A 10341-nucleotide genomic window follows, 5' to 3' on the forward strand; every position below is an offset into this window, starting at 1 on the left:
TGGATGAGCTTTGAGCTCTCTTCCAACCCAAACTATCCTGGAATTCTGTGATTCTCAGCAGTACCACACGGTGCTGCCATCTCATGCTTCTGTGGGATCGATTCCTTTGCTCCAAGCTTGTGGAGAAGCACATTTTTTCCTGTTTGCATGGGTGGGAGCCTTCTCTTGCTGCTCAAAGTGCTCTGTCAGCCCTGCCCTCCCCTGCTCTGACAAGGCAGCAGGTGGATTGTGTTAGATACTTTATTCTGCCCCATTATGAAAGCAAAGCCCTGCCAAGCTGGGGCTGCATCAGCACATGGGCTCTGCACTCTGTACCTCTCCAGGGGTACAGAAAGGCTGTTTCATACAGAGAAAAAGGTAAAATAGTGTCTTTAAAAGGTACAAAGGGGAAGAGGGCTGCTGTTTCCTTTGTGATTTACTCATTTATCCTGCCTGAAAGTCACTCCCTGTATCTGCCTGTGCCTCATGGTCTGGACTTGATGCCACCAGGTGCCGTGGCTGTAGATCTGCAGATCTGCGCCTCTGAGGTGTCCCTGAGATGTCACTGATGTCTCCTCTGGGTTAAATTGTTAAAAACAGGCTCCCCAGGGCAAGAGTAGACTCCCCCAGCCCTGGAGGGATTTAAAAGCTGTGTGGCTGTGGCACTTGGGGACACGGGTGGGCTCAGCTGTGCTGGGCTTGGATTCAATGATCCCAGAGGGTTTTTCCAGCCTTAGCAAGTCTCCCTCTGTGGGAGTTATTTCCACACACAGCAAGACTGGTGTTGCTGTAGAAGTAAAACCCACCCCTAGTGAGGCTGCTGCTTTTACCAGCAAGAGTTGGTTTGGTGGGGAGGAGCTCAGTAGCCTGTTTTTTCCCCAAAATAAACTCCAATATTGGGAGGTAAAACCCTTGCTGCTCAAATCGTGTGCCATCACCAAGTGCAGCGACACTGCTCGGACACATCACACTCCTATTCACAGTTTCAGTGATTTTGTAAAGAAGTTTTAAAGGGTTTTTTTAATGGTGATTTAAGTATAGACCCACCCCAAGTCTGTACTCTCAGTTATAATTTAATTATATGTAATTATATTTATGTAACTATATTTATTATATAGTTGAGGGAGAAAAAAGTTAACTCTACATAAAGGATTAATTTAAGGAAATTATTGCTCAATCTTTGCAATTATCAGTTGGATTTTCTTTTGCCCCACATGTTTCCATAGAGCAGGTCACAGAATCTTGGAATGGTTATTATTTTTACAAGTGAAATGATAAGAGCTGTTCCCTAGGTCCCTTCTCCAAAGGAAATGCTTGGTGATGTGGATGTGGAATAATTTCAGCACAGTTCTTTTCGGTATATTTCTTCCTCAAATATGTTTAAGAACAGATAAGATAATATAAAGCATCCCCACAGTGCTTGCTAACCACAAGAAGAATTTTATTGACTGGGAAATAGGCTGGGGACAGAGAAATTGCTGCTTTCTCTCTCTGCACAAACCATTTCTGGGAACAGCTCAGAGTTCTGCATCTTCGTCACAGCTTTGTTACATCAGGTGAGAGAGATCTGCACAAGGACACAGACTTAATAAAGGACAGTTAAAGGATAAATTAAAAGGGACATTTAATGACCAAATCAGCAAGACATGAGGCTTGCGAGTTGTGCTTCACTGGCACTCGGATGATTCACCCCTTTCCTCAAGGTTTAAAAAACAAGGGATTGTTTTAATGGAGAATTCTGAGCGTGGGAGGGGAACTTTTTTGGGAGGTGAGTCTGGGGTGGGAGTTACACCAGGAAAGCTGACGGTGGGAACAATCTCCGAGTTGTGACCTGGTGACTGAGAGAGCAGTGCCTCTATTTGGGTAGAGACACAGGAAACTGGGAGGCTCCAGCAAAAATTTACTCCTAAAAAGTATTTTCAAACAGATACATAAATGAACACGGCATGAATCCAGTGAGGATTAACTCTTAGAACCACAATTTTCCTTAAGAAGCTCTGACAGACTGTGCTGCTTCCCTCTACCGACCTCCAGTGTTGGTGCCGAGGCAGAACACACAGATCAGTGAAAAATCAGCACAAAATCACAGATTCTTGGATTAGTAAAAGGGAATAACCCTTTGAAGAGTTAAGCAGGGTGAAAAAAAAAAACAATTAAATACTAAATAATATTTTAAATCAGAGAATTCTATGCAATTCTGTGATGAAAACAAGTTGTTTGTAGCTTCCCTGGCTACCCCTCTTGGTTTCCCCATACAGAATCTCGTGTAATCTTTTTCTGGAGAGGCTGAACAGGTACAAAACGACCAACAAGAGGAAAACTACTCCCCCTACAGTCTGTAATAGAGATTTTGGGCAATGAAGTGGGATATTAGGGGGTACATTACAGAGAGGAATGTGAAATAGCTACAACGTCCATGACACCATCAATTCATTGATGGCAGTGAGAGCTTCCCTCAGGGTCCCAAATTCACAGAGGTGGGAAATATTCATCTTCTTCCTGGCACAGCTTGGGGCCAAGTCACATTGAAACAGTGAAGATCTGGAGAAAACACCAAAGTGGATTTGGCAGGAGAGGAAAACAATGCCCCGCTGAGTAATGAAAAGGTAAAAGACAGAACAAAAGTGATTCAGTGGTTTCTCTGCTCTATTCTAGACCATGATGTCTTCTGGTGCTTCTCCACAACTGCTTTTTTTTTGTGTTGTTGTTGTTGTTTAATGTGTCTCCTGATGGATTCCAAACAATCCACATCCAGGCTGGAATGATGAGGTGGCCGCAGGCTGGAGAAGATCCACCTGAGGTTTTGGTTCAGCTGTGTCACAGCTCTTGTCCCTACCAGTGCCAGTTGCTGTCTGCAGAGCTCCAGAGCTGGAATTTGGTGTGTTGGGGGCTCTTTATTTTAAAAATTCCTTTCTCAATTACTGACAATTTGCTCTGTGCCCCTCTTCCTGCTATTCCTATGGCTGGGTGCATCTTCCTGGGGGCTGGGACAAGAGGCAGCCCTGGGCACGGCCGCGGGCGCTCACTGCTCCGCAGCTGGAGGCTCCTCCTCGGCCTCCGGCTTCTCCGGCTGCGATTCCGGCGGGATGAGGCACTGCACCTCCTCGGAGCTGATGGCCACTTTGTCAGGCTGCAGCCAGCGCTTCAGGTGCTCCAGCGTGCTGGGGACAGCAAAGGGACACCGTGACACCAGGGAGTGACAGAGCCGCACGGGAACGCACAAGAGAAGCGACAGGGGAAGCCTCCACAGGCATCTCCTGCCCCTCTGAGGGTATTCCCCTTCCCACAGGTGAGGTGTGGTGTGGGATGGATCCTGGTGCCAGAGGGAGAAACAGAATCTGTCATTCTCCAAAGCCATTCCCTGCAGGTGGGCCTTTGAAACTGTGGTTAGAACATGTTTTATGCTCTGATTTCTCTCAGTGTAAAGGACTTGCACAGGACCCCTTTCAGCCTTTACACACCTGAAATTCTAATCTACCTCTGTAGCCAAAGACTCCAACTGAATCTGACAGAGGGCAGGGTTAGATGGGATATTGGGAAGAATTTCTTCCCTCTGAGGGTGCTGATGCCCTGATGGCCACAGCCCAGAGAAGCTGTAGCTGCCCCATCCCTGGAAATGTTCAAAGCCAGGCTGGATGGGGTTTGGAGCAACCTGGGACAGTGGAAGGTGTCCAGGGCAAGTGGGTGGAACTGGATGGGCCTTAAGGTCCCTTCCAGCCCAAACCAATCTATGATTCCAGGAGTTTCCAGCTTTCTGGTCTGGAAGTAAAAAACCTCTTGTTCAAAGAAACCAAATGCCCAACTTCCTCTTTGTAATGAAGATCAGGAAATATGGGGGGCGGGGGGGGGGAAGGGAAGGGAAAAAAAACAAAGCTGGAAGAATATCTCAAAATGTGTGAGCATTAATAGCACTGGAAGGTTAAAAAGCATTATAATCCCAACAGTCTAACATCATAATTCAGTGCACTTAAAAGTTAAGGCTTGTTTAATTACATCAGTGAGTGAGACTTAAAACTTCAGCACCGTTCAGGAGTGACCTCTAACTTCATAGTTAAGTTCTAGGGACTGAAATTCTTTCATGGATAACATCCTCACCCTTTCAAAACAGAAGAAAGAGCACATAAAAGCTTAGTTTTAAATATAAATCGCATTGAAGTTAACTGGGGACCAAAGAAATCATCTGAAACCTCCTTATAAACAGGGATTACTTTTCATAGTTCTGGCTTAAGTAGATTTTCTTCAAGGGAGAGAAATAATCTTTTTGTCATCCAGAAGCAATCATGGAAAATGTCAGCTGAGAAATGAGGAATTTGGAGAGCATTCCATGTGACTGGGAATGGGAGATTGCTTAGGAAAAGGGCCCATCTTACTTCTGACATCATCTGTGAGAGGGCAGTGGGGGAAAGAGCAGAAGCACTGTAAGAGAAGCAGGGAAGGGAAATCTCATCCCAGGACTGGAACCAACCCCAAATCCCCATCTGAGACACACTGGACATTCCCTCCTCTACTCCATTCCTTTCCCTCCTTCCCTGTGAGGAGGGAAATCACTGAGTAGGTCCCAGGGGTGCAAAGATCAGAAAGGAGCACTGGAATGTCAAACCCCAGGTGCTCTGTGTTCCCTCTAGCACAACCCCAATGGGCATTCCCCAAATGCTGCAGGAATCCTGTGGCAGCCTCTCCAAGCTGCAGGGAGATGGTATTTCTGTGTAAAGTCCTGACAAAACCTTCTTCTAGTTTTTGAGGGGTAAGTGGTGACCCCTTCCCACTGACTTGCTCGTTACCTCTCGTCAGCATCGTGGCCCTCAACGTAACATTCTGCCTCAAACTTCTCCTGCAGGAACCTGTCCCAGCATTCCTTCTTGGCCTGGGACAGCGTGCACAGCATGTCCTTGGAGGTCACCTCCTGGGACAGGCCTTTGATCCTCATCAGTCTTCTCTCTGTGAGGAGAACAGGGGATTTTGTTATCTTGTTTGTTTTTTTTTTTTTTTCTGGAAGGGGAGAAGAGAAGGATCTGGACTTCTCTATTGATAGCAAGTTAAATTATCTTTTCAATACTAATTTTTATTTTAAAAGTAATTCCCCCCCGCCCGTGTTTCAAGCCTGCATAGCTTTCTTTCCTATATTTACACAAGATGGTGTTTTTCAGGTGATGCTTCTGAAGGAAATAAGGTTTGTGCAATCAGCCACCTCTGCCCATTTGGGGTTTTAATAATGTTCACGCTTACTGCTCAGCTTCCATGAAATCACACAAAACGGCACAGATCTCACAGGCACAGAGTTCCCACAATTTCCATGCAAATTGGAAAATAAATCACTCTCATTGCACTACTTGATGCGCTGTGAAACAGCAACGAAGGCATGATGAAAGTTCTGGCAGAAATAAAAGCTTAAAAAGCCACTTCTGCCACCTGTTCTGTTGCTGTGTGCAACCTCCTACTTATTGTGGAGGGTAAAAAACAGGGTTTTTTTAGCTTTTGCTTTATAAAAAGTTATTTTCTTTGGCAGAGATGAAGAAGCTCTGACTGAGCTTCACCCTTCCACTGCTGCACTTGAAGAAAATGACTCAGATTCTGTGTGAAATAGCTGGGAGACTTTTTGATCACAGCACTGGCACAAAAACAGAGCTGTCACCAGGCACCTCAGCAGCGGGAGACACTCACCCAGGGACGCTAAATACACCTCTGAGTCGTTCAGGGGTGCCCAGGGCTTCAGGGTAGGTTGGGAAGAGCCACCCGATCCGCTGCCCTCGGCGTAGGAATCCACGAAGGAGTCTGTGAAAGCATCGCCGGCGTCCTTGTGCTCGGGATGTGGCAGACAGGAGCAGATCTCAGCCCAGAGGTCCTCGCTGGACCTGGTCACCACGGAGTCCACGCTCTCGATCATCCTCATCGTGGGATCCTGGGACGCGGGGGGAGAAACCGTGAACACCGAGCCGACCCGCCCGCCCAGGCCTCGGCCACCCCCCCTCCCTCTGCCCAAGTCACGCCAGCGGACATTCCAGGGAATTCTCATCCCACCAGGACGCCCGACCGCCCTCCAGGGAGCGATGTCCCCGCGGCTGCCCGTGAGGCGGAGGGGCCGCCCCGCTCCCGCACCCACCGCCCGCGCTCCGGGCACCGCGGCAGCTCCGCCCGCGCCTCTCCGGCCCCGGCCCGGCCGGTCACCGGCGCCGGGCCCGACCAATCACCGGCGCCACCGGCCCCAGGTCCGACCAATCACCGCCCGCCGCCGGCGGAGCGGGGGCGCCCATTGGTCCGCAGCGTGGGGGACGCTGAGGCCGCCGCGCCGCCATGTTGGCAGAGGGCGGAAGTTGTCCCGGGCGGCGCAGGCGAGTGCGGTGTGACATCCTTGAGCCTCTGTCACACCTGCCCTGGTTTAGAGAGGGCGGGATGTATTCCAGCGGGACACGGGGAGCCCCGGCGTGGCTCTGAACCCCCTCTCTCCGCAGGCCGCTGCCGTATCCGTGGGATGAGCCAGCTGCCGTCCGGCGCCGTGCTGGCACTCATGGGGCTGCTCTTCGCCAGGACCATGGCCTGGACATCCAGCGGGAAAACGCACGCGGAGCTGGTCAACAACCTCTACAGTGAGTCCCTGCAGCATCCCTTGGAATGTCACTGTACGGATATTTAATGCCTGTGTATGGATATTTAGTGTTACGCCGTGTGACACTGCTCACTCGGAAGGGTTGGGGTTAATGTTCCTGAATTTCGGCATTTGCCCCAGCCTGAACTCGTTCTATTTATAGCTGGAAACGAGGTGTTATGCCAGGAGGGGCAGGAAAGCCTCTCCACACCTTCCTTCCCTGCCTCTGGAAGTGTGTGGCGCCCTTTAAAGTGCTGCAGCTCGGTGTTCCGAGCCCGGGGGTGCAGCCGAGTCCCGCGCATCCATGCTGTGCCTCCAGCTCTGCCCGGCGGCTGGAATGGTGCCCGGTGCTCCCGCTCCGCTCAGGACAGCGGGCTGGAACACGCACAAAAATAGCTGTAAACTTCCCCAGAATTCCCGCAGAAAGGTGTGAAGGGATGTTGGATGTCTCTGCAGTCATGGCCCTTGAGTTCGCTGCTGAAACCTGAACCGGAGTCTCCGTTTCCCGCCGTGAAACGTGACTCCGGTTACACTTGGCAGTGCCAGAGGCGCTGTGGATGCAGGTGGCCACCCTCTGGATGATGGGCTGGTGGCTGGGCCCCCAGCGGGAATGGGAAAGGATGTCCTTCCATCGGCATTTGGCTTGCTGTCCCTCTCAGATCCCTCATTAATTCTCCCAGATCCACAAACTCCCTGAAGTGTGCTTCCCCTTTCAAATCTCTTCTTGCTGGAATGCCCGGGATCCCCTTTCAAATGTCTTCTTGCTGGAATGCCCAGGATTTCAGTCCTGCCTGCCTCTCTTTTCCTTCTTTCCCAGAAAAAGGGATCATTAAGTCTCAGCGCGTCTTCGATGTGCTGTTGGCTACGGACAGAGGTCACTACATCAAGTATTTCCCATACATGGATTCTCCTCAATCCATTGGTGAGTCTCTTCTGGCGAAACATCTGCTGTCAGCAGAGCACAAGGTGCTTTGGCAGGTGTTCCATGGTCATGTTGTGGAATCCCTATCCCTGGAAGTGTCCAAGGCCAGGCTGGATGGGTCTTGGAGTAACCTGGTCTAAGGGAAGGTGTCCCCACCCATGGCAGGGACTGGCAGGTCCCTTTCAACCCAAATCATCCTGTGATTCTGTGAAATGAGACAAGTGTTTTCCTATTTTTGGGGGAAGGTGGGGGAGAATTAGGAACTGTTCCCACTGGGAATTTTATTCCTCGTCAAATAACTTGTGTCACCCTTTTCCTTTTAGGCTACAAGGCTACGATCAGCGCCCCGCACATGGTAAGGTGAAAATACCTCACTTTCAACAGCAATGGAGGGAATTGTTTATTTCTCTTTTTATATTTAATTTTTCTTCAAGTAGAAAACTGAAACATCCCATGGACATGATTATCCTGCTTGTTTCTTTAGGGATTTTTCTTCTTTAAAGGAGTTTCCCCTATGCTCTTTCAGTTGCTTTAAAAGTGTGCTTTAGATGGGACTTCCATGTTGTTCCTTTTTTTTGCATGAGACCTTTTTTCCTGCTGTTTCACATCTAATTCCTGAGCCTCTGCCTAAATTATGTCCTGCAAAAGATCTTCCAGGTCTGACACTTGAGTTTTGCTCTGAAAGTGTCAGGCACGAGGCCAGGTGTGCTGTGATGAAATCAGAAAACAAGAAAAAGTGTTGGAAGAGGATACTAACCCCGGGATGTTTCCCACTTCCTTGTCCTGGGTGTCCCTGCAGCACGCCCACGCACTGGAGCTGCTCAAGGATCAGCTGGTGGAAGGTGCCAAGGCGCTGGATGTGGGATCTGGGAGCGGATACCTCACCGCGTGCTTCGCCAGGATGGTGAGCTCATGGCACTCTATTCCCAGCCTGGAAAGCACATCCCCTAATTAGCTGATATAACTGGGACCAGTCAGCCTTAAAACCAAGGAAGGTGCACAGGGCTTGTGTGTCCTCTTCAGAGCCTCTGCTCTGGAGTTTCTTCCTGGAGATTCCCTAGTTCCCACTAAAACCTGCCCTGTCTCTTCCATACGGGAGGCATCAGGTGTTTGACTGATGTTCTTTCCAGACTGGCCCGACGGGAAAAGCTGTGGGTGTGGAGCACATCAAGGAGCTGGTGCACGAATCCATCCGGAACGTCCAAGAGGATGACCCGACGCTGCTCAGCTCCGGCCGTGTGAAGCTTGTGGGTGAGCTCCCTGCAATCCCGGGGTTTTTCCCTTGGCTCTGCTCCTCGAAGTCCTTCCATGTTGTGTTGATGCTTTGAGTTGTTACGACAACCAAAGTCTTCCCTGCGTGTTTTCTCTCTGTAGTTGGAGACGGCAGGCAGGGATACCCCGAGGAGGCTCCTTACGATGCCATCCATGTGGGAGCGGCCGCAGCCACCGTCCCCAAGGAGGTAAGAGAGGCCGCGCTGGGTGTCCCTAGAAAAAATGAGGGAACCACTGCAAGCTTACCTTCTGTCGCAGCCTCCACAACGCTGCTTATTCCCATTGTCTGTGGGGTTTTTTTGCCTCTGCTGACTGGGATTTCTCCGTGCTGCAGCTGCTGAAGGAGCTGAAGCCGGGCGGGCGGCTGATCGTGCCCGTGGGCCCCGAGGGAGCGAACCAGGTGCTGATGCAGTACGACAAGACCAGCGACGGGCACATCGTCGAGACCCAGCTCATGGGCGTCATCTACGTCCCTCTCACAGACAAGGAAAAGCAGTGGCCTCGGTAAAATCTGCTCTTCCCTGAGGAACACTCCTTCCTCTCCCTCTGAGCTTGCTCTCCTTGGCTTTGCTGACCGAGTCCTGGATCCCTGGCAGATGATGTTTGTGGAAAAAAAAAAAAAAAAGGAGAGAACAGCTTGGCAAAGCAGGGGTTGTTTCCTGTTTGATTGCAGAGTTTTATTTCCTCTTTTTCTGGAGCCTGTTTGTGTTTTTAAATTCCGTGTGATGCTGGCACAGAGCTGAGGGAGTAGTAACTGTTGGTTTTCCTTTGCCTCAGGGATGACTTCTGACACACGGCTGGATATCTCTAAAGGCACCTCAGAAAGCTCATGAGAGGGACTTAGGCCTGTAGATGGTCAGTATGGTTTTGCTTTTTAATGGAAATTTCATCAATGGATAAAGGGAAGTTCTGCTTCAGAGGAGCTTGTTCTGGAGGGATGGAGAACAGGGAGAGGACCAGGGAAGGCTCTTGGAGGCCGTGGCAGCTTCCAGAGAGCGGATCCAGACAACTCCAGCTTTCCTCTCTGATAAACTCGAGATAACATCAGATCACAGAGAATTCTGACAGCAGACAGGAATACCTAAAGCTTCACTAAAACCACTTTAATATTGACTACTCTGCCTAATGCTTGGCGAAAATAAGTCACAATTAGTGTCTTGGAGCAGCAATGTACCTTGATTTGTCAGTTTTTTTAAATATGGGAGCGTGTTCTCTTCCTGCCTGCACCAACTAATTTAATGATGGGCAGCAAAACGCTGGATTTTGAGGGTATGAAAAATGCTCGGGTTTTTTTTCTGTTTGGAGTTTTGAAAAATATTCATTGCTGGACTTGACCCTCTTTGGGGTTACGAAAACTGCACGTTTCTTGGCTTTTCTGACTGGGGTCACACAAAAATGCTCATGTTTCGGCTTTTCCCTGACGCGTCCCTCCCGCAGGCCGGTGACTGAGGAGGCTCACAAGGGGCAAACGGGCTGCGGTGAGGCTCGAGGGTCATTTGTGGAGCAGTTCTGAGGGGGGAAACTGCTGGGAGGTAAATAAATAAATAAATAAACAAACAAATAAAGGCGCTCTCGCTCCTCCATC

General features: G+C 49.8%; 2 protein-coding genes across 7 annotated transcripts; one reads left to right on the plus strand and one right to left on the minus strand.

Annotated features, from left to right (window-relative positions):
* Positions 1-1399: 1399 nt before the first annotated feature.
* Positions 1400-6424, minus strand: CCDC32 (coiled-coil domain containing 32). Of its 6 annotated transcripts, none has more exons than XM_053979998.1 (4): positions 6346-6424; positions 5641-5878; positions 4761-4917; positions 1400-3140 (listed from the first exon to the last, which is right to left on the minus strand). In XM_053979998.1, the coding sequence occupies exons 2-4, from the start codon at positions 5867-5869 to the stop codon at positions 3002-3004; spliced, it is 525 nt and encodes a 174-aa protein (XP_053835973.1). In that variant the 5' UTR covers positions 5870-5878; positions 6346-6424; the 3' UTR covers positions 1400-3001. The 6 variants fall into 6 exon arrangements, with proteins under 6 accessions (XP_053835973.1, XP_053835969.1, XP_053835971.1 ...); XM_053979994.1 differs by lacking the exon at positions 6346-6424 and adding an exon at positions 6080-6154; XM_053979996.1 differs by lacking the exon at positions 6346-6424 and adding an exon at positions 6076-6124.
* Positions 6361-10198, plus strand: LOC128808642 (protein-L-isoaspartate(D-aspartate) O-methyltransferase-like). Its single transcript, XM_053979987.1, has 8 exons — positions 6361-6563; positions 7380-7484; positions 7808-7839; positions 8284-8388; positions 8615-8735; positions 8859-8944; positions 9091-9260; positions 9534-10198. The coding sequence occupies exons 1-8, from the start codon at positions 6449-6451 to the stop codon at positions 9544-9546; spliced, it is 747 nt and encodes a 248-aa protein (XP_053835962.1). The 5' UTR covers positions 6361-6448; the 3' UTR covers positions 9547-10198.
* Positions 10199-10341: the final 143 nt, after the last annotated feature.

Source organism: Vidua macroura, chromosome 6 (assembly GCF_024509145.1).
Source record: "Vidua macroura isolate BioBank_ID:100142 chromosome 6, ASM2450914v1, whole genome shotgun sequence".
Taxonomy (NCBI): domain Eukaryota; kingdom Metazoa; phylum Chordata; class Aves; order Passeriformes; family Viduidae; genus Vidua; species Vidua macroura.

Coding starts and splice junctions, on each gene's coding strand:
- LOC128808642 (XM_053979987.1), top strand. CDS start 6,449: ATGAGCCAGCTGCCGTCCGGCGCCGTGCTGGCACTCATGGGGCTGCTC. Junction 7,840..8,283: donor CGATCAGCGCCCCGCACATG/GTAAGGTGAAAA, acceptor GTGTCCCTGCAG/CACGCCCACGCACTGGAGCT. Junction 8,389..8,614: donor CCGCGTGCTTCGCCAGGATG/GTGAGCTCATGG, acceptor TGTTCTTTCCAG/ACTGGCCCGACGGGAAAAGC.
- CCDC32 (XM_053979993.1), bottom strand. Junction 4,918..5,640: donor GGTGTATTTAGCGTCCCTGG/GTGAGTGTCTCC, acceptor TTCTCCTCACAG/AGAGAAGACTGATGAGGATC. Junction 3,141..4,760: donor GGCCACGATGCTGACGAGAG/GTAACGAGCAAG, acceptor TGCTGTCCCCAG/CACGCTGGAGCACCTGAAGC.